This window comes from Camarhynchus parvulus, chromosome 15 (genome assembly GCF_901933205.1).
Source record: "Camarhynchus parvulus chromosome 15, STF_HiC, whole genome shotgun sequence".
In the NCBI taxonomy this organism is placed as follows: domain Eukaryota; kingdom Metazoa; phylum Chordata; class Aves; order Passeriformes; family Thraupidae; genus Camarhynchus; species Camarhynchus parvulus.
Genome location: NC_044585.1, coordinates 11,234,963 through 11,258,607, shown reverse-complemented (window position 1 = coordinate 11,258,607; position 23,645 = coordinate 11,234,963). Strand labels below are relative to the sequence as shown.

General features: G+C 44.6%; 1 protein-coding gene across 8 annotated transcripts in view; it reads right to left on the bottom strand.

Annotated features, from left to right (window-relative positions):
• KDM2B (lysine demethylase 2B) overlaps positions 1-23,645 on the bottom strand; it is a 103,754-nt gene that overhangs the window by 22,918 nt on the left and 57,191 nt on the right. For all 8 annotated transcript variants that reach the window (XM_030958583.1, XM_030958584.1, XM_030958589.1 and 5 more), the window contains 2 exons: positions 21,983-22,437; positions 15,180-15,266 (listed from right to left, as the gene is read on the bottom strand). In XM_030958583.1, coding sequence (XP_030814443.1) covers positions 15,180-15,266; positions 21,983-22,437 — 542 coding nt within the window. The remainder of the gene's footprint in view (positions 1-15,179; positions 15,267-21,982; positions 22,438-23,645) is intronic.

Here is a 23,645-nt window from a genome sequence, read left to right as displayed (position 1 = left end):
CTGAACAGAAAGGAAAACATTCCACAGCTCATTGGTACATAGGTCACTGCGTTATAGTTTAGGACCCGACCAAGTTTCTTAAGAAACTCCAAAAAAAAGATTTCCCCCGTCTTGCATTAATTTTTGTTTTAAACTTCTAAGACACAAAAATGCTATGAAAGCCTCAGGTTTTAGAAGAGTTGAAGAATCCCAGAACACAACCAACTTTCCAGATTCATCCAGCAAGAACCAGCACCTCCAAGCAACAATTTCACAGCTGGTACAATACAGCTGAGACCAATCTGCTCTCCCAACCATTAGCTCTTTTTAAAAAGTGTGCAGTGATTGCACCAAGACACAGACACAAATGGAAAAGGCCTGGCATGAGAAAAAATTTAAGAAAAGAAGAGGACTGGGACATTTAACTGCTACATCTGAGAGCACAGCAGTGAACTCAAAAACAGCACATTCACACAATCCTCAGAATTAGGTAGAGGCTTAATAAAGTTACTCATGCAAACCTCAGCTTAGGTTCTTGGACTGACACTGACCAGGCCAGGGCAGCACGTTGTGCCCCCCAAGGTTTCTGCATCAGCTCTGCATCCCTGGGGAGCACCCAAGGCTCACCACCACCCCAAACTCCTTTCCAACCCTGATTTCTACGTGCAATTTTGAACCAAAACAAGGTAAAGTTGTTCAAAACAAGACGGGTTTTGGAAGATAGTCTCAACACCTGGACTACGTAGAAACTTGTCTCTAAAAAGAAAATATCAGGCTATTTTAAAGAGCGAAACACCTCGACTTAAGAACAAAACTATCAAGTTTATGTTTAAATTGCATACACATGTTTAATACTATTCCTGGTGCATTTTTAATTGCTTAGGCAGTTCTTAGAGAGTAAAATACGCAATCTAGAACATATGTTCTGGATTATTTTTCACAGATTACTTCATAAATTTAAGAAGTTTATTCTCCTTCCCCCACAGAAAAAAAAAAAAAGAAAAGCCTTCAGAGAATAAACCCTGCAAGTATTAATAAAAGTTCTCTTTTCATTTCCGGCACACATCCTTCTCTTTCTTCTACATCCCTCGTCCCTGGGAATGGAAAGGAGGCTTTGGCTATAAATCAAACGAAGACAAGGTAGCCAGGCTCAGCATCAGACTCTCCCCCAAGTCCCGCAGCCCTCTCAGCTATTTGAGGAATCTTAATAGGAAAAAAAATAACAATTCTGCCGCGGACAGGGCAGCCCCCGAGAGGCAACAACCACCCGCTCGCGGCGCGTTCGGGGCCCTGGGAGGTGCCGAACTCGCGGTGCCCGGGGCGCCCGCGGCGGGCGAGGCCGAGCGCCCCGGGCCGGCCCCGCGGAGGCTCCGCGGCCCCGCCCGGCGCGGTCCCTGGGCGGGCGGCGCTGCCCCGGGGCCGCTCCCGACCCCACATTGTTCCCGTCCCCGCGGCCGGCGCGGCGCTGCCCGGCCCGGCCTCCTCCCCTCCCTTCCCGCTGCAAACTTCGCCGCCCGCCCCGGACCTGCTCCGGCCCCAGCTCGGGCCCCGGCCCCGGCTCGGGCTCCGGCTCCGACTCGTAGTCCTCCTCGTCGGCGCTCGCAGACATGGCCATGGCTCATGGTGGGCCCAGGCGGAGCCGAGCTGACATGGCTGGAGCGGCGCTGCTGGCGGAGCCCCGCTCCCCGCACACACACACACACATGCAGGAGGAGGAGGAGGAGGAAGGGGGGCCGTGCATATTCATGCCAGGCAGCCAGGAAGGGGCTGGCCCTGCCGGCACGGCCAATCGCGGGCCGCTTCCACACCGCCGGCCTGCGGGGACAGCGGGCACCGCGCGGCCGGGGCACCGCGGCCGCCCCCCGCACACGGCGCGGCCGGGTTCGGGGGGCTCGGCTGCCCGGCGGCAATCAGTCCCCCGGCGGTAACGAGCCCCGCGATGTGCCGAGGGCCGGCGGGGGCGGGCCGAGGCTCGGGTGTGCCGAGCGGCGCTGGGCGGGGAGGATGCGCGGCCGCCCGCGGGGCGCTCGGCGCTGCTCGGGCTGCTCAGACAAAGGAGACGCGCACAGACACAGACACACAGACACCGCACACACAGACACACACCCTGCACCGCGCTACCTGCCCGCTCCCCTCCCGCGGCGCGGAACCTCCATCCCTCGGCAGCAGGAAGGCACCGAGCAAACTTCCAGATTGCAAGCGGCAGAACCAGCGCTGGGATAAGATGAGGCGACCCGGCTGGTGGAGCTGCTCGCATCTGGCCTCACGCTGCTGCTCCTTGTGCAGGCACCCCCTCTTTGACTTGTTCCCAAGGAACCATTTCTAGCCGTGCTCTGATCATCCTGCCCCGCTGCTGGGGTTTCACAATGAAACACCCTCCCCGCAGTGTGACATGGTACACATCGGTCACCTGGGGACCTGTTCTGGATCCAAAGGTCCCGGGGCCAGCACCTCCACATGGACACTGCCTTGGCCCTCCACAACTTGAGGGTCACAGGCCTGTATTTGAGTGCTGGAGATTTAAATTTCCCATTGGATTTATGGGCCTGCTTTCAGGGGAAATCCCGATTCCACTCAAGTTGTTGGGATTTTGCCTCCGGCTCCTACGCCCACAACACAGAATTAAACATGAGATTAAATATTTGCATGTGCTGAGCAACCAAGAAGCCATAAAGAAGCGCATCTAATGGTCCTTGCATCAGGATTTTTGCCAAACTAGTTTCAGCTCGGTTCCCTGGTCTGAATTACCACATGGCACAACCACTTTGGGTAGTTCAGAAGAGGCAGCAACAGGCAAGAGCTGGCATGGGAGCAAGCAGCAACACAGCCCTTGTGACCAGGATCCACACCGAGCCTGGTTCCTCAAGTTTAAATAAGAAAACGCAGTCAAACTTTAAACACATATTTACAGGCAATTGCTGATAAAGCCATGTGAGTCGTGTAATTATGCCCCTTCCTTATTTTCAGTACATTAAATATCCATTCAGTGCTGTACTCCTGTCCTCTTGCCAACTCAAACTCAAATGATGGGTAGGTGATGGTGTTCTCCCCATCCTGCTCATCCACCACGCTGGGAGCGAAGCATTTACTCACAACCCATGAAGGGGCTCCCAGAAGGCGATGGGATGTGCTCAGCCTGTCTCTCCTCAGGTTTCTCTCTTCCCCCATTGTGCTCCTACACAACTGGGAGCAGGAGCAGACGAAAGCTGAGGCACGAAAGGCATGTGCCTAAGGCCTTGGCTTTCAGAATCACAAGGTAGTATCAGAATCCAATGTTTTCTGCAGGAGAGAGGAAGGGGGGGATGCATCTCATGACAGGCCTACAGTGTTTTCAAGCACGAGCAAGAACGTGGCTCCAGCCGTGCTAGTGGTGCCCTAATACACCTGGCCTGCAGCAGCAGCAGCAGCAGGAGGACAGATGACATCCCGAAGGAAAATGCCTGGTCCCACACCTGCCCCTGGGCAGACCAAGTCTCCACTAGCTCAGCTCCTTGCAAGGCTCCCTCTAACCTGGCTCACACCCGTCTGTCCCTCCGGCCTTTTGGCTCCGTAATCCAGACAGGAGAAAAAAATAACTTGTGACATCCCCCAAGGACAATCCACCAGTCACACCACGGCAAAATGTCACTCACAGCAAATTAAATCATGACAGAGATCATCCTACTCCTCTCAATCTGCAACACATTCCAGCACTCCTGATGCTGGCATTGGCCTCTCCTGGCTGCAGCAGGTTCCTTCCCAGTGTAACCCACAGCACGGCCACGCTGCCCTTGCAACAGCACCACAAGTGACAAGTGAGCTCTAATTACAGAGCCCGAGTTAGGACAGACAGCTCACACATGCCCAGATCTTGGGAATGATTTCCAAACCCTAGGTAAACTTTGCCGAGATACTGTTTAAAAAAATGGGAGAGGGTATGATATAAAATAGCAAATTGGGAATCGGCAAGGGGGAAACAACACAATAAAATAATTGCTTCTGATTATAATTGCTCTCAAGAAAACTTATCCTGTACAAGAGCAGCTAACCATTCAAAGGAATATTTAATACACAGAAGGAACTATTAAGAGAGCATTTTCCAGCTCAATTCTTTCAGCTTGTCTGCACTAGAGAACACTAAATTACAACAAATAGTGAGCAACCCTTGTGTGAACAGCATCTAGTTGCCCAGCCTGGTGGAGTTTACAACAGTTTAGAACACAAAATAAGCAGCAGTGACCCCAGTCCTGCCTGCAGTGTCAGAACTGTGTCCCTACTTCAGCTTAGTGTGATACAGTTCAGGAATAAATAACATCCTTAATTACACTGCTGAATGAGCCATAGTGAAAACTGCATGAAAACAGACAGCACCTTCTATTTTGAACTGTTGCTTTGATTGCACCTCACCTGAAGTCATATATAAGTCTCATCAATATCATAATCTTCTCCACAGAAACCAATTATGTTGTCACAAACTGAGACAATAACCTCAAGCGAAGAATAAACAGCAGGAGCAGATGAGTGCCAAAGAACCAGATTTTATTCTCATGCAAATATCCTTAAGTAGTAAAACCAAGCTGGGGGAGGACGACTACAACCCCTGTGCTGTACTCACTCACTCCTGAGCATCTCCTCTACCAACAGATTGCAGCTGCTGCTGCCAGCCCTGAACAGGATCTGTGTTTTCCTATTACACACTAGAGTTTATGATGCTCAATAATGAAGTGAAATAAAGTTTTTTATGTGGCACAAACACACTTTTGATTTAACCTTCCCTTGAAACTTTTTATGCATCTTTACAGTGTATTATATTTAGCTGGTATTGGAAAAAATATTTATATAGAAACAGTTAGATCTCAAGTTGGTTGATATGCAAGTCTTTGAAAAAAGATGTGATTTGAGCTGCTGCTGCTTTCTGTAGGCCAGCACATATGTTTTTGAAAAGGAAACCCACTGAGATGTTTATGAATCACAATTATTGACCTGTATCAGAATAAGAGAGTTACCTAGTAGCTTTCTAAGGTTCATTGTTTTGGTGTAAGTGTCCATTCACATGAAATACGATCTTAACTGTTGGGCCTGGGCAAATTTCATGACACTTTTCTCAAGAGTTTTAACCAATATTTCAGTTGTATTCTCAACACTAGCAGTGACAGTCTGACAGCCTAAATATCCACAATCTCACTAGTTCCCATCTACTTCATCTGAACTATGACATAAGAGTTGTCATCAGATGCACTGAGTATCTGTCACAATCTTTTCAATAGAATCTGATTGATCAACTTTAAATCAAATAAAGTGAAGCAAGATGAAATAATATTGACTGCTCCCTCCATGCAATGCTACTGCTCATACTTCCCTAACTAGTGTCCAGCACTGTTCCAGGAGAACCCAAGGCAGCAAGGGCTGTACAAACCCTCCTGGAGGACACAGCCTGGGCCACTGCAGCAGAGGAGCAGCACCCAAACAAGAGCCCAGCAAACCCTGCTGACAGGAACTCCTCACTCATAAACCTTAAAACCCAAACAACCCTCCCCAAACCCCAACACCCTGACACCTTAAAAAAGTAATAAGTAAGACTGCAGAATGATGGAACAGGGACTTCATCTATCACACAAAAGAGACTCTTCTCTGCAGGAAGAGCCATGACATGACTGGGACTATCCCCTAGGAAATGAGGGAAATCCTGCCATGCTTCCTTCTTCCACAGAGCCTTATGGCACAAAGCGTTTCCACAGCACAGTTTGTGTCTCCAAGAGCCATGTTCTGTCAGCAAATGCAAAAACTAGAGAAGGAGGTTCCTAAGAAGATAAGCAGTGAGTGCCATGCTGTGGAGGAACATGCAAATAGATGTGAAAGAGTGGATTAACCGGAATAGGAAACCTGCTTTCCTGCAAGAGGCTCAGAGTGCTCTGACACACAGCACAGAACGCTGGGAGAGTCAGCTGTGTCCAACGTGTGGGCAGCAGCCTGAAAATCCAGAGACCAAACCCAAACACATGGTGAGCAAAGGAAAAGCTCAAGTGCAGTTTGCTTATGAGGGCTCATTGCTCATTGTTCTCACCTACAAACTTGACTTGGATTTGTGGGGTAACATCCAGGACTAACAACTAAAGCACACCAGGCTAAGACTCACAGCTGCTTTGCTTTTATTGGAATGTACCTATATATTTTGTTGTATTTGTTATTTTCAAAAAGGAGAGCATTGCTGTCCCTCTTCTCTCTGGTCCACTGGTGCCTGCAGAAAGTCCTGAAGTCGAAACAAGCCCTCATTTATATTCTCAGCAGACTTTAATTTCAATGTGCTGTGGAACTAAGGGGAAGCCATCTTCTTGGGGACAGAACATACAATTCAATTTTGTTCTGAAAAGTGCACGCAGGATTAATGTCCATAATTGCACGGCCTGTACTGTGCAATGACAAACGCCTTTCCCACTGCTCTGCCAATGTGCTTGGTCCAGAAACAAAACTATTCACTTTTCAGATACATACTCAAAGCTTGGATTGCTTTGATGTCGAGGTGGTGGAGAGCAAAAGGATGCTGGAAGTCTTAAACCAGGTTCAAACCTTAGCCCCTGTTGGCCAGCTCAGCAATAAACGCAGGCCAGGCTCCTGGTGATAAAATCTGAGATCTGTCAACTCATTTCACACAGACTATCTAAGGAAAAGGTCTTAAGACTACAGTAGTTTTCATCAGCACTTAGACTGTCATGAAATAAAGAGAAAGCTTCTGTCTTGAAAAATGGTAGTCAGGGAGTAGTTGGGGAAAATTCATATAACTGAATATTCGTGCCTGTGGTAGAAGAATGACAGTGGGGAGGAATACATAAATCTTCTTGTATCATACCTGGAGCACAACAGTTGGAAAACAGAGATGTCTGTTCATTTTTTTTCCCAATCCATTTAGATTTCTAGTCAGAGTCAAAATGGCTCTAATTTACCTGTTTGATGTATTAATCACATAAAGGCATTGGTCAGATTTCAAAGCAAGTGGCTGAGAGTTGATAAGAAGTGAAAATATTAAGTCAAAGATGGAAGATTAAGAAGGTGCTCATTCAAGTCCTTGCTATTTATAATTACTCCCTGAAGGGACACAATATTTCAAGTACAGCCTCTTGAGGTGAGAAATAATCTGTCAAGTCACCAGGCAAAGGTGTTAGAAAAATACTGAGGCAAAAGGCAGTGAAGCTCTTTTGTAGAGTCACGGAGTGGAGTGGGCTGGAAGGGACCTTCAAGACCATCTTGTTCCAGCCTCCCTTGGCACGTTCAGGTGGATCCACATCCACCAGACCCTGGAACTGCTCGGGTCTGCACCGAGTTACTGCACAAATGAATCTGTCTGGAGGACTAATGTGTGTAAGAGACTGAAAGAGCACTCAGAAAAATAAACAGGTCAGGCAAGGAGCTGCTGCCTTCCTGGGCAGTGCTGCCCTGGGAAAGCAGAGGCTTGACAGGAACTCCCAGTAGCTTCAACAGCTTTCACTGCTTTGCACTGTACCCCGAGAAACCTTTGGTTCTGGTGCATCAGGTTTTTTTCCTGCCTCCAAGTGTACTTAGCAGGGAAAGGCCTTCGTTTCATATGTGTACAGCTACTATGGGAAGTCCCCTAAAAAAATATCCCCCAAACATCAACTATGTGGTTTTGTGTCTTAATAGATCTGTCTGGAGCCAGAACTGGGGTATTTTTCTTGAATATATTTCAGCTGTCTCCTACCACATGGCATCTACTATCCTACAGTGCAAAAGAACACGAATTATTCAAAATTATTTAAATCACTGATTCCAATCACAATTTAAATCAGTAAAGAGAAAAACAAATTTAAATTGATTTAAATCCTCGTTTTCTTTTGTACTTGTGTTATTTTCTGGGAGAAAAGTAATTATTAGCATCTGATAACTATGAAGAAATGCCTGATTTGCAGTAGATTATGAACTTTATAATCAGGACTTTTTATCAACAAAAAGGATTCACAATACACACATATTTGTATATGCAAATCTCCTTGTAGACTACTGGCATTTAAAATTGTTGTTGACACCAAACAGAGTTCAGGCTCTGCTGTGTGGGATCATTTCAAACACCTTTAAGCTGGTGCCTGGCAAGAATGAAATGTGACAGTTTAAATCTCCTTTTTGCTCCTGCACCACTTGGAATGACTGATGGAAAACTTATTTGAATCTCAACCAGAAAAATACACCATACAACAACTTACCCAGACTCTCAACCAGTAAATACATCATACAACAATTTACACAGGATTGTTTTGCTGTCTTATCTACCTTTATCTTTTTTATCCTTTCCAAGCTTTTTCTAACACCAGATAGACTCGAATTTTACTTTAATTCTGAAGCGCTTGTTTTTAATTATCAGTATGTGCTTTCTAATACATTTGTATTCCCACAGGAAGTTCCCTGAGTAGATCTCCATGGAACTGGCCTGTCTTAGGGAATCCGGCAGAGTTTTCCCACTGCTGCTACATGGAATGTTGCTTTCCTGGTGGTAGCCCCGGGCAGGCTCCTGAAGCTGATGCTGGTTTGATGTTGTGCCATTTCTACGTGCTCAGATCTGTTTCAGACACCACTCTGGTTAAAACACTAATTGCTGTAACGAGTCCCTCACTGCTCCTGCTTCTCTGGGTGGAGCTGGCCCAACGATAGCTATGGCAGGAATTCTTAGTAAGCAAGCAAGTAAAAACTGGAAGCACTTATTCAAAGGTTTTCAGGAATGTTCTTTGTCCACCTCACACCTCTCCCCCTGAACTGAAAGAATTCCTGATATAAAACAATGCTCAACTCTTCTGGAAAATCACATTGGTTTCAAGTTAATCAAAACACTCCATTTTATGCTTTACCCCCTAATTTTTGCATATAATTGAATTTATTGTGTCCACTGATTCTTAGTCCATTTCCTTATTATTTCTTAGCTTTGATCCAATGGATAATGTCACACAAAATTGAATCCATAAATAAAGGAGCTCTGTGATTAAAAACTGGTAGATTTTCTTATCTTCCCAGCACTTTTAAGGTGAAACACCAAAAAGAGGGAAAAAGCTTCCTTGCTGGAAATGGTGGCAGACATATGCAAGTACATAGGGACATCTATGGGGTCCAGATCTGGAGATGGTGGCCAATCCTGCTGAATTTTATTATTTAAAATACAGGTTCATTCTAAAAATCTACCACCCTTTTCACCACAGCTGTCCACTGTTCTTCTTGTGTGCTCTTTGGTTCAGACTGTGAACAATGATCTGAAATCTTACTTCCAGCCTAAATCTATTTCTGGTATGTTTATATTCACTTCTTCCCATGCCAACATTGTCCATTAGCTTAAATAACTCTTTTCCTGCCCTGATGATTATACTCCCTGAAGTCCACACAACAATCATCTCCCCTTCAATTCTGCTGGGCCATGCTGAACCAGGCATGTGCTGCCAGTCTCTGCTCTCCAACATCACATCTTGAATGTATGTGGTTGTGGAGTCCCACATTCACCCTCACCTCAAAATTACCTATAATGGAACTAGAATAGAGTAAAAAAAAAAAAAAGCTCAAATGTATGGGTTATGTACCAGAAAAGACTGAACTGACTTGTGATTTTTAGTTTGGGAATAACTGAAACACAGTAATGGGGCATAAAAAAATCATTGACAGCAGAGAGATGAACACAGACCTCATTCAAATTTCTCAGAATGCATAATACAGAGGGCATGAAGTGTGTTTATGATATTGAAGGACAGATCTGAAACAACATAAGGAAGTACTTATCTACACAGAGCTTTATTAAACCGCAGGGGACACTGGTAGAGGATGCTGAGGAGATCAAAAAGATCAACAGGTTCCACAAATTATTAGGTAAATTCACAGAGAGAAAAAAATTCTACTAGGGAAAACTAAGCAGAAAAGATGAAGATATCATCTTCCATCTTAACAGGGCAGATAAGCAAAGGGAATCTCTGTATTACTGCTTTGTCCCTAGGACTCCTTTAGCAGCTGTGACAGCAGCACCAGGAACAGGACAGTGCCACAAGGACTTGGGCTGGTGGAACATGACTTTCCTCAGCCTCAGGAATCAGCCTTTTGCTCTGCCTCTCACAGATCAGCTCATATGAGTTAATCCTTCTTTTTCAGATCCATGGATGTGTCTGCAGAATTCTCCAAAAAGACTTCTAGTAAAAATAATGGGGTACAGACTGAACTGCTGTAGGACAGAACTTACTAATGACAGAAATCAGATGCTGCCATCCCAGAAGGGTCCCTTCAATATGATGCCCTCCTGCGACCACCCCAACCCAAAAAAAACAGCCTGAGAGATGACTTCCTTTTTTTTTTCAATGATCACTTTTTCTTCCTGCTTCTCAGGCCCTGATACAGAACTATGAACATTATTTGCACTGCCAATTGCAGGGAAACTGGTATTTAAAAAAAACAATAATCCAATCAAAGTTTCAGTTCGTGGCCTTTACTAATTAATAGTATGCCATTAAATACGAATATTACCATTTCCTTATTAGACTTCTCAGCTATCTTCTTTTAAAATCAACAGGTAAAAATTACATGGAGAAAGAGTATGAACAGGCATCAGAGAAACAGCCACATATGGCAGCTCTGTTAACCAGCTCCTGAAAATTACAGCTCCATCTCCTGCTCACAGCCAGTCCTAAATATATTTGGACACTCACTCTCATTGCAAATGCAGTGGCTTTAGTTTTGTGCCAGGTAAGGAGATGAGAATCCAGCTCCCAGTCTGCATTTCTAACTCTTCACAGAACAGGAGAGTCCAAACATATTTTAGTTCTTTATAGCTGCTCTTCATAGACAACTAAAGATCTTTATCACGATAAAAACAGAAGGCACTGCCACAGAGTGTAATTACATGCTGCTGGAGTTGACTGTTTTCTTCCAGAAATAGGAAATGGTTTGAAAAACGTGGTTTCTGCTTAAGCCATATTCTGAGTTCCTTAAATAAAATACTATCCCTAATTCCTGTGCAGATAAATGGGAACTCTGGTACTGCAGGGCTGAGTAACTCATGGGAATGGGTTTGGAGGCTGGGCTTGGCAGGCACCAGCTTCCTGCTCCAGTGACCAGCTGTGAGTTGCCACAGTGGAAAATCAGGTTTAGGCTCTGCTCACACCACCCAAAAGTTCATGTCCCAGGGATGGGGTGGAAGTTAGTTGGGATGATTCCTTGCTCCTCTTTAGTTGCTGAAGAACCCAGTGTTTGAAGGCAGTGTGCCCTATGGAGCTCTTCCCTTTGGACAGCATGGCACAGCAGGATTTGGACAAAGGGTGGACTTGATGATCCTGGAGGTTTTTGCAACCTTAATAAGCCATGACTGCAACCCCCCAGATAACACTGAGCCCTGCACCAAGTGAGGAGAGGCCAGTGCTGCACAGCCCCCAGCACAGGAACAGGATGGGGGCTGCACATCCACAGCTGCATCCGCGCCGGCAGCGCTGGGAAATGTCCTGCCTGGAGGTGCAGGAACTGTCAGCCAGCAGGACAAGCAGGTTTCACAGATCCACTCAGCCCCACATTCCTGATTCCTTCAACAGGCCTAAATTAGGATTGTTGTACATATCCTAAGACCACTGGCACTGGACTGTTGTCTCTTACTGCACAGCTAAAAGAAAAAGACAGGTTCTTGCTTCTACTGAAATAGAGTTTCCAAAGGGGGGGAAAAAGGTGCCTAAAGGAGAGTAATTATTGTGCTAAATAATTATCAATAAATTATATGAAGTACAAGCAACTCAAAATAGCTCCATAAAGATGAGTAAATATAATCTGAAGAGGTGTCTATGAATCACACTCCATCTCTCTTATTACCACAAAACAATAATGGTTCCTACATTTTACTACAGAACTTTTCACTGAAGATGCAAGAGATCTTTATAACCATTAATTTCACCTCCCAGCCTCTCAGTTGGGAAGCCCCATCTCCACCAGGAAAAGCTCAGGGAGCAGGAATGTGCCATTCACCTCACACGACACAAGGTGCTGCAGCAGAGCTGGGAACAGGCACAGACCCCGACCTCCCATTTTGTCCATGAACCACAAGATCATCAAATGTCACCCAGTTATTCCATCTACTCACTAAACCATTGCTGATCATTGCTTCTGTTTCTTTGCCCAGAGAACCACTCTCTCTGTCAGGGAGCTGCAGTGTGACTGGCAGCCCCAAATGCTTTGGGAAAGGTGGACAGAGCAGGGCCAGGACACACGGACAGGTCTGCCCTGTACTTGGTGAAATGTCCTGCCCATGACACCTCCTCCCCTCTGGAGTGGGGTCTGAGGTGAATGAACATATTTTCTTCCTTAAACCCCAGTATGTCACAGGCTTCAGGAGCCTTTCTGCAGCTCTGTGCACGCTGCTCATGTCACACTCACAACACGTGAAAGAAACTGACTTGGGTGTAAAGGGAAACATTATTTGCTGCTTCGAAAATCATTCAGGTTACCAAAGGCACATTCCTTCAAAACAAGTCAATGGAACCAAGCTCGACCTCCCCCAACTTGGGTTACTTACACAGACACTCCCTGTCCCTATTCCCTGACTTTAATCAGGGTTCTCTCCCTCTGCTCTTTGCTTTTTCCCATTCCATCCCTTTTCAGTCCTTGCTTCTCTCCTAATCCTGCTCTCTTGCCATTTCTAGTCTCTTCCCCTCCTTTCTTTACAGTAATTTCCATTTTCTTTGAAATGTTTTGGCATTTAATGCTGGCTTTATTCTTCCTTCTCCATCTGCCGCTCTTGTCTTTCTAAATCTCTTCTGGAGCCTTCTCTCGGGAGAAAGCAAGAGAGATGTACTCTGTTCCATGTACTGCTTCGTCTTTCTGGATTTCAGTTCCATTCTTTTCCTTCATGCCTTGGAATCAGACAATCCTCCTGTCCCTGGAAGCTGATACCAACTAAAATGTCTCCTTGCAGCTCCACATTAGCAGGTACTGTGCTGTACTGGATCTCCTGCTCCCTTTGAACACGAGGATCTCAGGAGAGCACTGGGAAATAGCTGCCATTTCTCCTATAAAAACTACAAGACTGCAGAAAGCAAAATTACTGGTAGATTTTACTCCCCTGCCTTGTGCTCAACATTTGTGGAATCTTCTGGCTATGGAGACTTGCTCCACCAGCTACAATCCATTTTCCAAGGGAGTTTCCCCGTCCCTAAGGGTTTTTCTTCTCTGTAAAATCATCTATTTCATTATCAGGGCTTACAGGGAACAAAGGAGAAATAACCAAGCTTAACTACTAAAACTGCTTTTAGACAAATCTCCCCTATATTGTCTTTCCCACAGATTTTAATTTGGAACTCAAAGGCTCAGCTCTAAGATGCCTCTTCCCAGCCTGTTCACTTGGCCTCTGTTCCCAGGAAGAGAAATAGCTGCAACATGGAAGATGACAAGGACATTTGCCAATTAGAAGCACCACAACAAATTTCTCTTGGGAAATGTGCAGCCCTATCTGCAAGTGTACCTTTGAACTAAAACATAAGACATAACAGAAACTGATCACAGATTAAGCAAAGCAAATATTAAGAGAATAGTGAAAGCATTTTTCTCCTATCAATTTTTGTTTATTTCCAAACTAAAGTCTGACTATCTGTGAAAGTTTTCCTTGTATTTGTTATTAACTGCTATGTTTGATATTGTCATACCAGTGGGAATGATACCTCCTGAATGTTTTTGCTTTCAGAAAGGCAGAAGGAAAATAAACACCTGAAAAAAAATCCCTTGCAGCCAGCAAGATGGATTTTGCAAAAAAGGGTAAGATTTAAGTCACAAAAATTACAAATCCTTTACAGTTGCAGTTACATTGCCAATACACAGAAATAAAATAGAAGAAATGAAGGATTTATCAAGGTTCCAAAATAAAGTGAACAAGAACATTAACAAATGCCAAAGCTTATAAAAGCCTCAAAGCACTCAGATCCTCCCTTCTCTCACAAGCTCAAAAGGGAGTCAGTTGTTTCTCAGTTTTATCTTACATGTTTCCCACACCACCTTTTCTCTGGTCACAGAGATTTTGCTTTATCCAATGCCTAAAATATACTTGACCATGGCATGAGCACAGCCATAAACCAGCTGGAGTGGAGAATCCCACACCTGTTTCTCAAGGTTTTCCACTGTTGTTTCTAAACCAATGTTTTAAACACAGAGCATATTCCCATGGATTTATTACAAGCTAAAAGGGAAATATGTATTTAACAAGACCCAATTCCTCTGAAATATGCTGAGCTAAAACCCAAAAAGAGACCAAGAAGGAAAGTGATGAATCCTGCCCCACTCTCCTCTGGCAGTTCCATGTTTATGGTCTCCTACCTCCCACCTGCAAACAGCAAATTCTCATGGCTACATGTGCCATACCAAGTTCACCAGCACAAAAAGTGAGAAGTGAGTGAATTATCTTCCCTAATAATTAGTTGAAATGTATCTACAGGGATAATGACAGATTTTCAGATCGAAGCCTGATTTAAGCTGACCGACCCCTTCAGCATTTCTAAAGAAATAATGGATTATAAAACTAATTCAGTGAAAAATGAAAGTAAAAATAGAAGCGATGAGACATCTTCTAAATAAGCAAAGCTGCTTTTACAGCGTGCTGAATAACTGCAGTGTGGTAAACATACCACTGTTATAAATAACAACCAGCCTTTTGACATTGTTCTTTCGTTAATTATTTCAAATTCTCTATCAGCCTTAACGAAGCAAACCTCATGGTTCTCCTGCAGAGTGAAAAGAATCACTCCCATGTAAAGGAGGAAAAATTAGGCTATAAGGACAGAAAACAATGCTTCAAAGCTACAGTGGCACATGTACAGAGCACTCAGGAAGTCTCACAGTGTAAGAGAAAAAAAACATCTTCTTGTTCAGACGAGAGTGTTCCCTAAGTGACTGATTTGTAGCATTTACACATCATTTAATTTTACACAAAATGCATCAAAATTTTTAGATTTAACCATAATTAGTAAACGATCAAGACATATCAAAGTTTTATACTGGTAAGTAAGGCTCAAATTCTTTTTAAATGGAAACTCTGATTTCTTCCTGCTAAGGCACTTTCTTGTTTTGCTTCAAGTCTTAATCATAAAACCATTAAAAGAAACATTTTGTGTTAAAAATGCTAGCAGCTGCCAACAGATAATACACAGCACTTTGTCAGATGATAGATAAATAAACAGCAGACCAGGCACAACAATGGTTAGTAAGTAATTGTGTCTCATTACCTTTGTGGTCTTCTTGGGCCAGCTGACCACAGGGACACCCGAAATGGCAAGATTTTGGTCATCATCAGCATGCTCCTTTAGTATGTTCTGTTGTAAATGAAAAGGCCTTTATTAACCAGAGAAACATTTCTCCAACTCAAGAGTGCAGAGGCCTCTGCTCTCATGGCAGAGGGACAAGATCTCTGCAAGTTACTTTTGCTTCCAAACTTCCAATTGCCACTGAAACTCTAGCACCCTCTCATTAACATCCAAGATGTGAAACTTCTTGCAAAACAGGCAGCAAAACCAGCCATCAATCACCTCAAATGTTACAGAATTCTTTAATATTGGTGTGTCCAAGACTGGTGTTTTACCACTGTCACCTCTCTCCCTCAAATCCAGGTCATTAAATCCCAACTGACCCCACCTCTGACCCTTCTCTCCTAATCAAGGCTACAGAAGGCCTGAGAAGCAGTGAGGCTCTGCCCCTGTTATTTCAGCCATCACAGGCATCAGGTGTGTAGTCTGGAGCAATCCTCAGATGCCTGATCATTCAGGTAAGCCAAGAATAAAAATGTACCCTGGAGCCTTTCATCTTTTTGCACATGGCAATCCAAGAGCATCATCATTCCCACTGCCCTTCCTCCCCCCATGATGGGCAGGACAGAGCTGCTGGAATCCAGTTCCTTTATGTGACCAGCTGAGGCATTCAGGTTCCTGAGAGATCACCAGGAAAGGATCTGACTATGGACAGCATTAAGGGAAAAAGATTGGTCTCCCCTCCCTTCCACCCCCACCAAACCCTTTTCTTTGATGCACTGTTCTAGAAATTTCGTGAGTGGGTTGCACAGGCTGACACAGCTTCCACCACTGTGAATCACTCCCATGACCAGTAACTCAACCCAGAGCTGGTAAAACACTCCATGGTGCAGCTGGGAGCAGTCCACGCTCCCCTCCCGTGACTCCCTACATGCTCACTAATTTAGCTACAAAACTCTTCATTTTGGACTTCAGGTGGCTGAAAAGGAAGAAATGAAAACAAAAAAAAATAGGAGTCAGAAGGAGGATTCTCCTGTGCTGCTGAAAACTGAAGGCCAAAATCAGCACCAATGGGTTAAAGACCAAAAAAAAGCTCCAATAGAACAAATGAGAACTGCAGGTTGGAAATTACTTCAACAGAATATTTAGGAGATGACCCCAGACAATGAAGTTCAGTGGTGCTGTTCCCAAGTATATGAAAAAAGCTTAATTAGCCAACAACAGGCAGCAGGCTCTGTCAGTCCCCAGTGCAGCACTCTAGTAATTAGTAATTTCACACACTATACAAAAGAGCTTAAAATACAGTAATTGTTTTAATAGGGAGTGCACTTGGAATTCATCTGTAATCCTCCAACTAAAGCCCAGAGTGTGATAGCATGTTCCAGTCCCCAGGAGCCTGAGTTTGGATCAGTGTCCCTGGGGCTGACTCTCTCCCTGGAGCTCAGACAACCTGTCCCACTCAGCCCAATTCCCCAGCCTGTGCTTACATGAGAGTTGTGTTACAGCAGCCAGCACAGCCCCAGCACAGAGCTGCCCCTGCAGACAGCAGCACCCCAGCAAGGCTGTTGGGGATGCTGGTCAGGCTGGAAGCAAAATAAGAGATCCAGAACAAGCCCAGTTTCATCAGCCTGGTGCTGTGGCTGCACTCAGGGGGTTGCAAAGCTGAGGAGTAAAACCCAGCTTGTCCCAGCCTGGCTGTGATGCAGAGTCTGTATTGTACCTGCTCTTCCAGTGCAACACCCAACAACTTTTAATCATTGGCAAATTAACTCTTGGCCATGCTGAGATGAAGTGAGCACCTCTTTTCTCATGTCCTTTTTATTTGGAGAGAGATCACTGCATTAACTGAGCTGTGACCACATTCTGAAAGTTCAATCCTAAAACTGAGAGCTCTTTTGTATTCTCATTGCAAAGCCAAAATTCTCCAGAACAAGGAGGCAGCTTGAGAGCCATAAACAAAGGACAAATTAATCCCTTTTTACTTTGCTACTCTTAGGTCTGAAAGCCTGTAAGACAGAAAATCTTAACATTTCCACTAACGACTGTCAGAGACTCGGAGTTCAATGGAAAGCACAGTATATTCCAAGAACTTGGCAAGGTAATGAAGGTTTCTTGTTATCATATGTATCACGTGAAAATATTATCCAAGGAGAAATGCAAAACGATGGCAGCTTCTCATGTGAGGCAGCTGAAAACAAGGGCTGTCTGCACAGAGCACAGCACAGAGCACAGCACAGCCACACTTGGGCTGACTGCAGCGTCAAGTGTCAGCTCACAACAGGCTGGGGGAGGCAGGGTTTTGTTCACCTGCTTAAAAACAAGAAAAAAGAAGATAAAGAAAAGCCATAGGGCTCCAGTTAGAGGAACAACGTGATGCTCTTCCAGCACAAGGTGGCTCGATTCATTACACTTGAGGGCTGTGGTGACAACAGCAGGTATGAAGGGAAGAAGCTGATTAACTGTAGAAGAATTCAGCTTAGCCATTAATTTCAAAAGCACAGCAAGGAATGACTCCTCTGAAATGCATTCAGTAGAGGGAGGTTTTTTTCTGTCATCAGAATGGGAAGGGGGTAAGATTTCTTGGCAAGAAAAAGTAAGAACATATTTCAGTAGATATCATCTGTCTTGCACAAGAATCTTCTGCTGCTGCCAAGGAGTTGCAGATATTTGACAACCTCTGTTCTTCAAACCGAGTTTCTTCTGCTCTAATGGGCTTCCACAGGCCCTTCTGAAGAACAGCAGTGTTTTTGCTCGGAAGTGGCCAAGGTCTGTGGCATTAGTAAGAGGCAGATCTCACAATCCTGTTCCCCAACAGCAGCAGAGGAATTACCATCCTCTGGTACCATACAGAAATGTTTTGTGCAGAAATCAGAGGCTGCACACAGGTGAGAATCCCTGGCAGTGGGTTTCATGTGTGCCACCATCCAAGGTCTGCTCAGCTTTACCTGTCCTGTGACGTGGCGTGCAAACTACACCGAGGAGGACAATGATGATATATCACAGTGACCTCTTCTTCATGCATAAGCCCACCCCAGCACTGCTGCAACCACCAGGGACTGAATTCCCTGTTTGGGCTGAGGGAAGAACTGACCTGCTCTCCAAGTGAGGCCTGTTCCACTCTGCAAATAAGCCTCCCTTGTGCTGCTGCACTCCATCGATCATGGTGATAAATGGGTGCTCAATCTGCAGAGGCAGCACTTGGCACTTCTGGATTGCTGTGTCCCCACCACACAGGCACACTTAGTTTGGAGCTCAGATGATGTGTAAGGAATTTACACAGGCTTAGTTTAGTTTTCAGTCTCCCTTCTGGTAAGGAAAATAAATTACTTTACTTCAGAAAGTCTCACCTGCTTGACATTAAATAGCTGTAAATAGCTGTGGTTGTGTTTACCACTAAGAGCAGTAATCCAGTCACCCATCCTTTACTGTGCTCTTGCTCAGCTGGCAAAGCACGGATTCTTTGTGAGCTACCCCGATTAGTTCTGTGAAACTTCGCATCACTGAATAAAATGGTTTCCTTTCTCCAGTTTAACTATCCATATCCTGTTTTCTGAAAACATTAATTATCTTCCTAAAGCACAAAGACAGACTTGAATGTCATACAAAAAAAGTTCCTGAGTGTATTTCATTAAGAAATAAAAGTGCTAGAATAAACACTGATTTATTTGCTTCAGGAAGAAACTTGTTTAAGACTTTCCCAGCAGAGCAAGAGCTTTCAGACTTTGTCAGAGCATGTTCTTGCTATGCATTTGTTAAAAATAACTCTCAAATGGGTGCACTAAAAGGGTACTTCTAATAGGAAGCATTATTAATACATCACATGGCTGAAAGTTGGGTTGTCCATGAAATAAACTTTGTTAATACAGCCAAGCCCAGTCACAGCACGGGTCATTAGCACAGCTCCTGCAGGATTCCTGCCTCCATTCAGTCACACAGCTGACTGCTGCTCTGGGTGTTCACCAGGGTGAGGCAAAGGGGCCAGGCCTCCGCTCACTCCACTGCTGATGCCATCAGCAAACCCCACGTTATTATCTGTACAGGTGGGAAAACTAGCAGCAAAATAGAGAAAATGATTCAGTGGTCAAGGAGATAAATACCATTCTGGAAAATGGACTGTATTTCTTCCTCTGCCATTAGGTTTTTATGTGGTAAAGGGCAAATCTTTTAAGTTAAGTTTCCACAGGGCGTCATGAGTTGTGTGCTCCTGCTTTTCCTCATGCCTGGCTTGGATGCTAAAGATCAGACCTCCTGCTCTGCAGAAATGTTAAAGCACGACTGTTTCAATATAATTAAAATCATCTTTTGCACATATCATTGTTAAATACTCTAACTGTCCTGTGGCATGTAAAGCCAGTACCCAAAATTACTTTTATCTTAATCTCCCCCAGTTCCCAGTGATAACAACAGCTCATCCATTATGTGTGGAGCAGAGGGTGGGGATCCCTGGGAACCCCAAGGGAACATTGATTCACCCTGTCCAGCTAAGGGGCTGAACATCAGAACCTGATGGAACAGCAAGGGTGGAACAGCTGCAGCTCACATCAAGGAACCCCAGATCCTGCAAGGACCATTGTGCTGGAGCATGCTCAGAGGACTAAAATCTGTCACTTGGCAACTCCTCCCTCAGCACGCCCCATCCTTTGAAGGTAAAAGCTCTAAACACACTCACACACTTGGGTTTGATTTTTTTTTTTAAGTGAATAAACCGAATAAAACAAACCTCATGCTCTGAGGAGATGGGATGCTTTGGCTCCACTGCACTGCTCTCTGCCACATCAACAGTGGCAGGAAGGAGGGATGGCTGCTGCACCCAAGGTCCCAGTAGATGGGAATGGGTCACACCTTGTCACTGGCTGCCTGTGACAATCTGATGATGAGCAAAGAGAAGGCCTTGCTGGGAATCCTGGACTCCCCCCTGGCCTGGGAGGCAATGTACACAAGTGCCCCTGACTGCCCCCATTCCTTCAGAGCACCTGGGAAGGGGATTGTGCAACCACAGGGAGTTATGGAGGAAGCTGATTGCATGGGCTTTAATTAATTTACTCTGCCATACTGAGTTCCACTCTCTGAAGACTGAGGGCTGGCTTATATGTGGGTCAACACTGTAACAAAGATGGGTGAGAAAGTTCTTTAGCAGTTCTTTAGACACTGTTCAAGAAGATGTTTGAGTTTACATGGTTTTTTAAAAGTCTCACTCTGGCTAATCAGTCACAGACTGGCCAAACATCCAGAGGTGATTCCAGGGGAAACAATCCTGCAGCGTGTCTGATGTTTAGATGTGGTCATGGGCTCTTTCACCAGCAGGGAACCATCAGTATCCAGATGTTGGGCTACATCCTGATGGTTACAGCATGTGCTGGCAAGGACAGAAAGTTTAGAAGCCACAACCAGTTATCAAAGGAGATGGAACATCAAGCTGTACACCATAACTGGCAGGTGCTCACTTAATACCAGTTACAGCACAGTATCACCAAAAATGTGATATTGGCCTTTTTTTTAACAGTCCATTTGTAGCTCTCCATCTCTGTAGTCAGTGAATCCACTGCTCTGGAGAGGAATAGGAAAACAGATACTCCCACACAGTGCTTTAAGCCAGATTCACATATGGTACCTTGCTGTGTTCTGGGGAGATGTCTCACAGCACTCTGGAGTCTGGCATCCAGAGAGGGAGAGGATCCCACTCAGAACATCTGCACCAGCCATTATATGTTGCACCCCTTTCTGGATTTTGAAGTGAAAATTATCCTGGGCATCAAGCTTGAGAAGTAACATGACCATTCTTTCTGCTTCACCACAAATTCAACTTCTGGTCTTCATTTTGATTTCTGATTAAAAGATGACTGATCCCAGAGCAAGCTTGTGAATCCACATCTGCAAGCTTTGAGCAGGTGTGTCCACTTTCATGTACAAAGTGGCTGATTTTGCAAGAAGAGAATTCCTGAGCTCTTGTGGTTTACCAGAACGAGAGCAGTGTATCACACTGCCAAGCTCCAAGATCAGGGAATATGGTTCCACTGCACACTGCACATGTTCAGCCTTCTCTAATGGCTTTGAAGCCTTTCTAAGCAGCTGTTACACCACTTGCACTAAAATAGTACAGGCTCCCTCCCCATTTACCACATAAACACGTATTTTCCCCCTCAGATTGTGCCTTACAGAGCTCTTGTGTATAAAAAATATGTAACTAAAGATCCATACTGTTCACAGACTGAAAATCCACAGAGAAGTTGTGTCACTAGTGAGTACTCACTCCTCACACCAACTCCAAAACCAATATATTGTACCAGTGGAGAATAATTATCAACCTATAGAGGGCAATGGAGGAAAGGAAAATGAAAAAGGTGAAAGGAAAAAAAAGCAGCTGGAAGCGTTAGACAATCTATCTTCTGAGCTGCAATCAAGTATTTACATTTTGTATGTGTCAGCTAATGAGGTGTACACCAGGGAGACACGAGACCAAAAAGGGCTGATTAAAACTGTAAATATAAACAGACTTTTTGAGGTATAATATTTACATGTGGAACATAACAAGTGCTGAATTATGAGAGGATATAAACTTTTGGCCACTATTGTGACAGTCAGAAAGGACATTGTCACTCAAACCTGGCTGCAAACAGGAGCCAGCGACAGCTTTGGTTCAAGGAATCATTTGCCTGTCAGCCAGAGCAGCCTGACCTGAGCTGGTCACCACACACAGCTGCCACCCCACTGCAGCAGAACTCTGCCTTCTGCAAAAGAGTCTGTGTGAGCAGAGTTTGTGTGGATCACCAAGTTATCACACCCACCTTCATGTCCTCCAGGAGAGCCTGAGGGTCCTCAATGCCTTCTGGAACACACTTCTTGTTCTCTGGGAGGGATTCAAGCTTTTCCACCAGGGCTTTTAAACCCTTCAGTTCAAATTCTGTGAGGTGAGTCCATTTGGTTGAAACTTCTGTAGCGGGAGACCCCGTGGGTGTTTTGGGATAGTCCGTGGGGGTCGTTGATTTGATGCTGTCGTCTGATTCATTAGACAAAGTTCTTTTCAGGTACCTCATTACTGTGGCTTTTTGTTTCCTCCCTGCAGCCTCCTTCCCTTCTGAGTGTGTGCTGTTGGGTGAGGAGGAGCCATCCACCAAGGATTTGGAGTTCTTATCCAAGCTGTCATCTTTCTCCTCCTGGAGATGGGCATCACAAGATTCTTCATCCATGTCTAACCACGAATCTGATGAGTAGCTGTCTGTGCTGCGTTTTCTCTTTGCATCTGAAAGTTAGAAAAAGAATGCTGAATTTTTAGCCAGTGTAACCTCACAGCTGAGGCACTTCTGTACCACTGGGGCCAGGTGCTGCCTATTTCAAAGGGCACTGGAGAATGGTTTAGTGAGTATGTGACAGGAATGGGCTTTATTCAGCTGATTTTTAATTTTTTTTTTCTTTGAGGGGGGCGCTTGTTTGTCTGTTTTAATGCTGGTTTTCATTAACATCTACTCAGTTCAAATGACTGGGGAACATTTAGGGAAAAATTATGCTTTCTTCAAAGCTTCAGTCCTCTATGTCTTCAATTAGAAGGAGGCAGAGCTCTTAAGTCACACACAATTAATTTTCCCACAAATCCGAAAAAGACCAGATTCGGCAGCTTTACAGCTTTAAGAGGAGAGTTAGCACAGAAGGAGGAGGGGGAAATGATGGCAGAAGGCACGTTAAAATGCTGTACATCATCATTCTTCCAGGAACCCTGCACAGCACAAAATCAACTCCTCACTACTTTTCCTCTCTGCAAGCAACAAACTGTTGATAAAACAAGAACCCCCAGTTGTTAGTGCATGAATACTCATTGCTCTTCTGAGACACAGGATTTCAACTGTGCTTATTTTACGACAACAAGACAAAACACACTGAGAAACACAGGGACTGTCACAGCTACATGCTACTGGTTTTCTTAATGCCATTCCCAACACATTTTAGGTACTTCTCAGGAAAATTTAAAGGCAAGTTTCTGAGTCTAAAGATCTATTAATCTTGATTTTCCCCTAAGAGCCCCAATGTTACCCAACTCCATGCAATCAAGCAGTGAAAGCAATGTAGGAAACCAGTGGCCATGGTTCCCTCAAGCACACATCTTTTCTTATTTATTAGACACAATTTCCCTGACTAAATGAACAACATTGAATGCAGGCTAGCAACAGCAGGAATTTCTGTGGAAAATACAGTTAACACTGGCAACACCCAGTTAAATCAATGTGAATTTTATTACTGGCTGAAATGGGTATGAGATCAAGCTGCAAACAAAAACACACTGCAAAGGAAACAGAAGTCACACAGAAAAAGTGAGAGAACAATTAATGAAAAGTTCCTTTCACGGCTTCCATGCTTTGCAGTGCAGTAGCTTTGGATTAGGACAATGTGAACCATGCTTAAGGAAGGATTAAATGGACATTAATGAGAAAGCTCAGCATCCGGCTGTTTAACAGC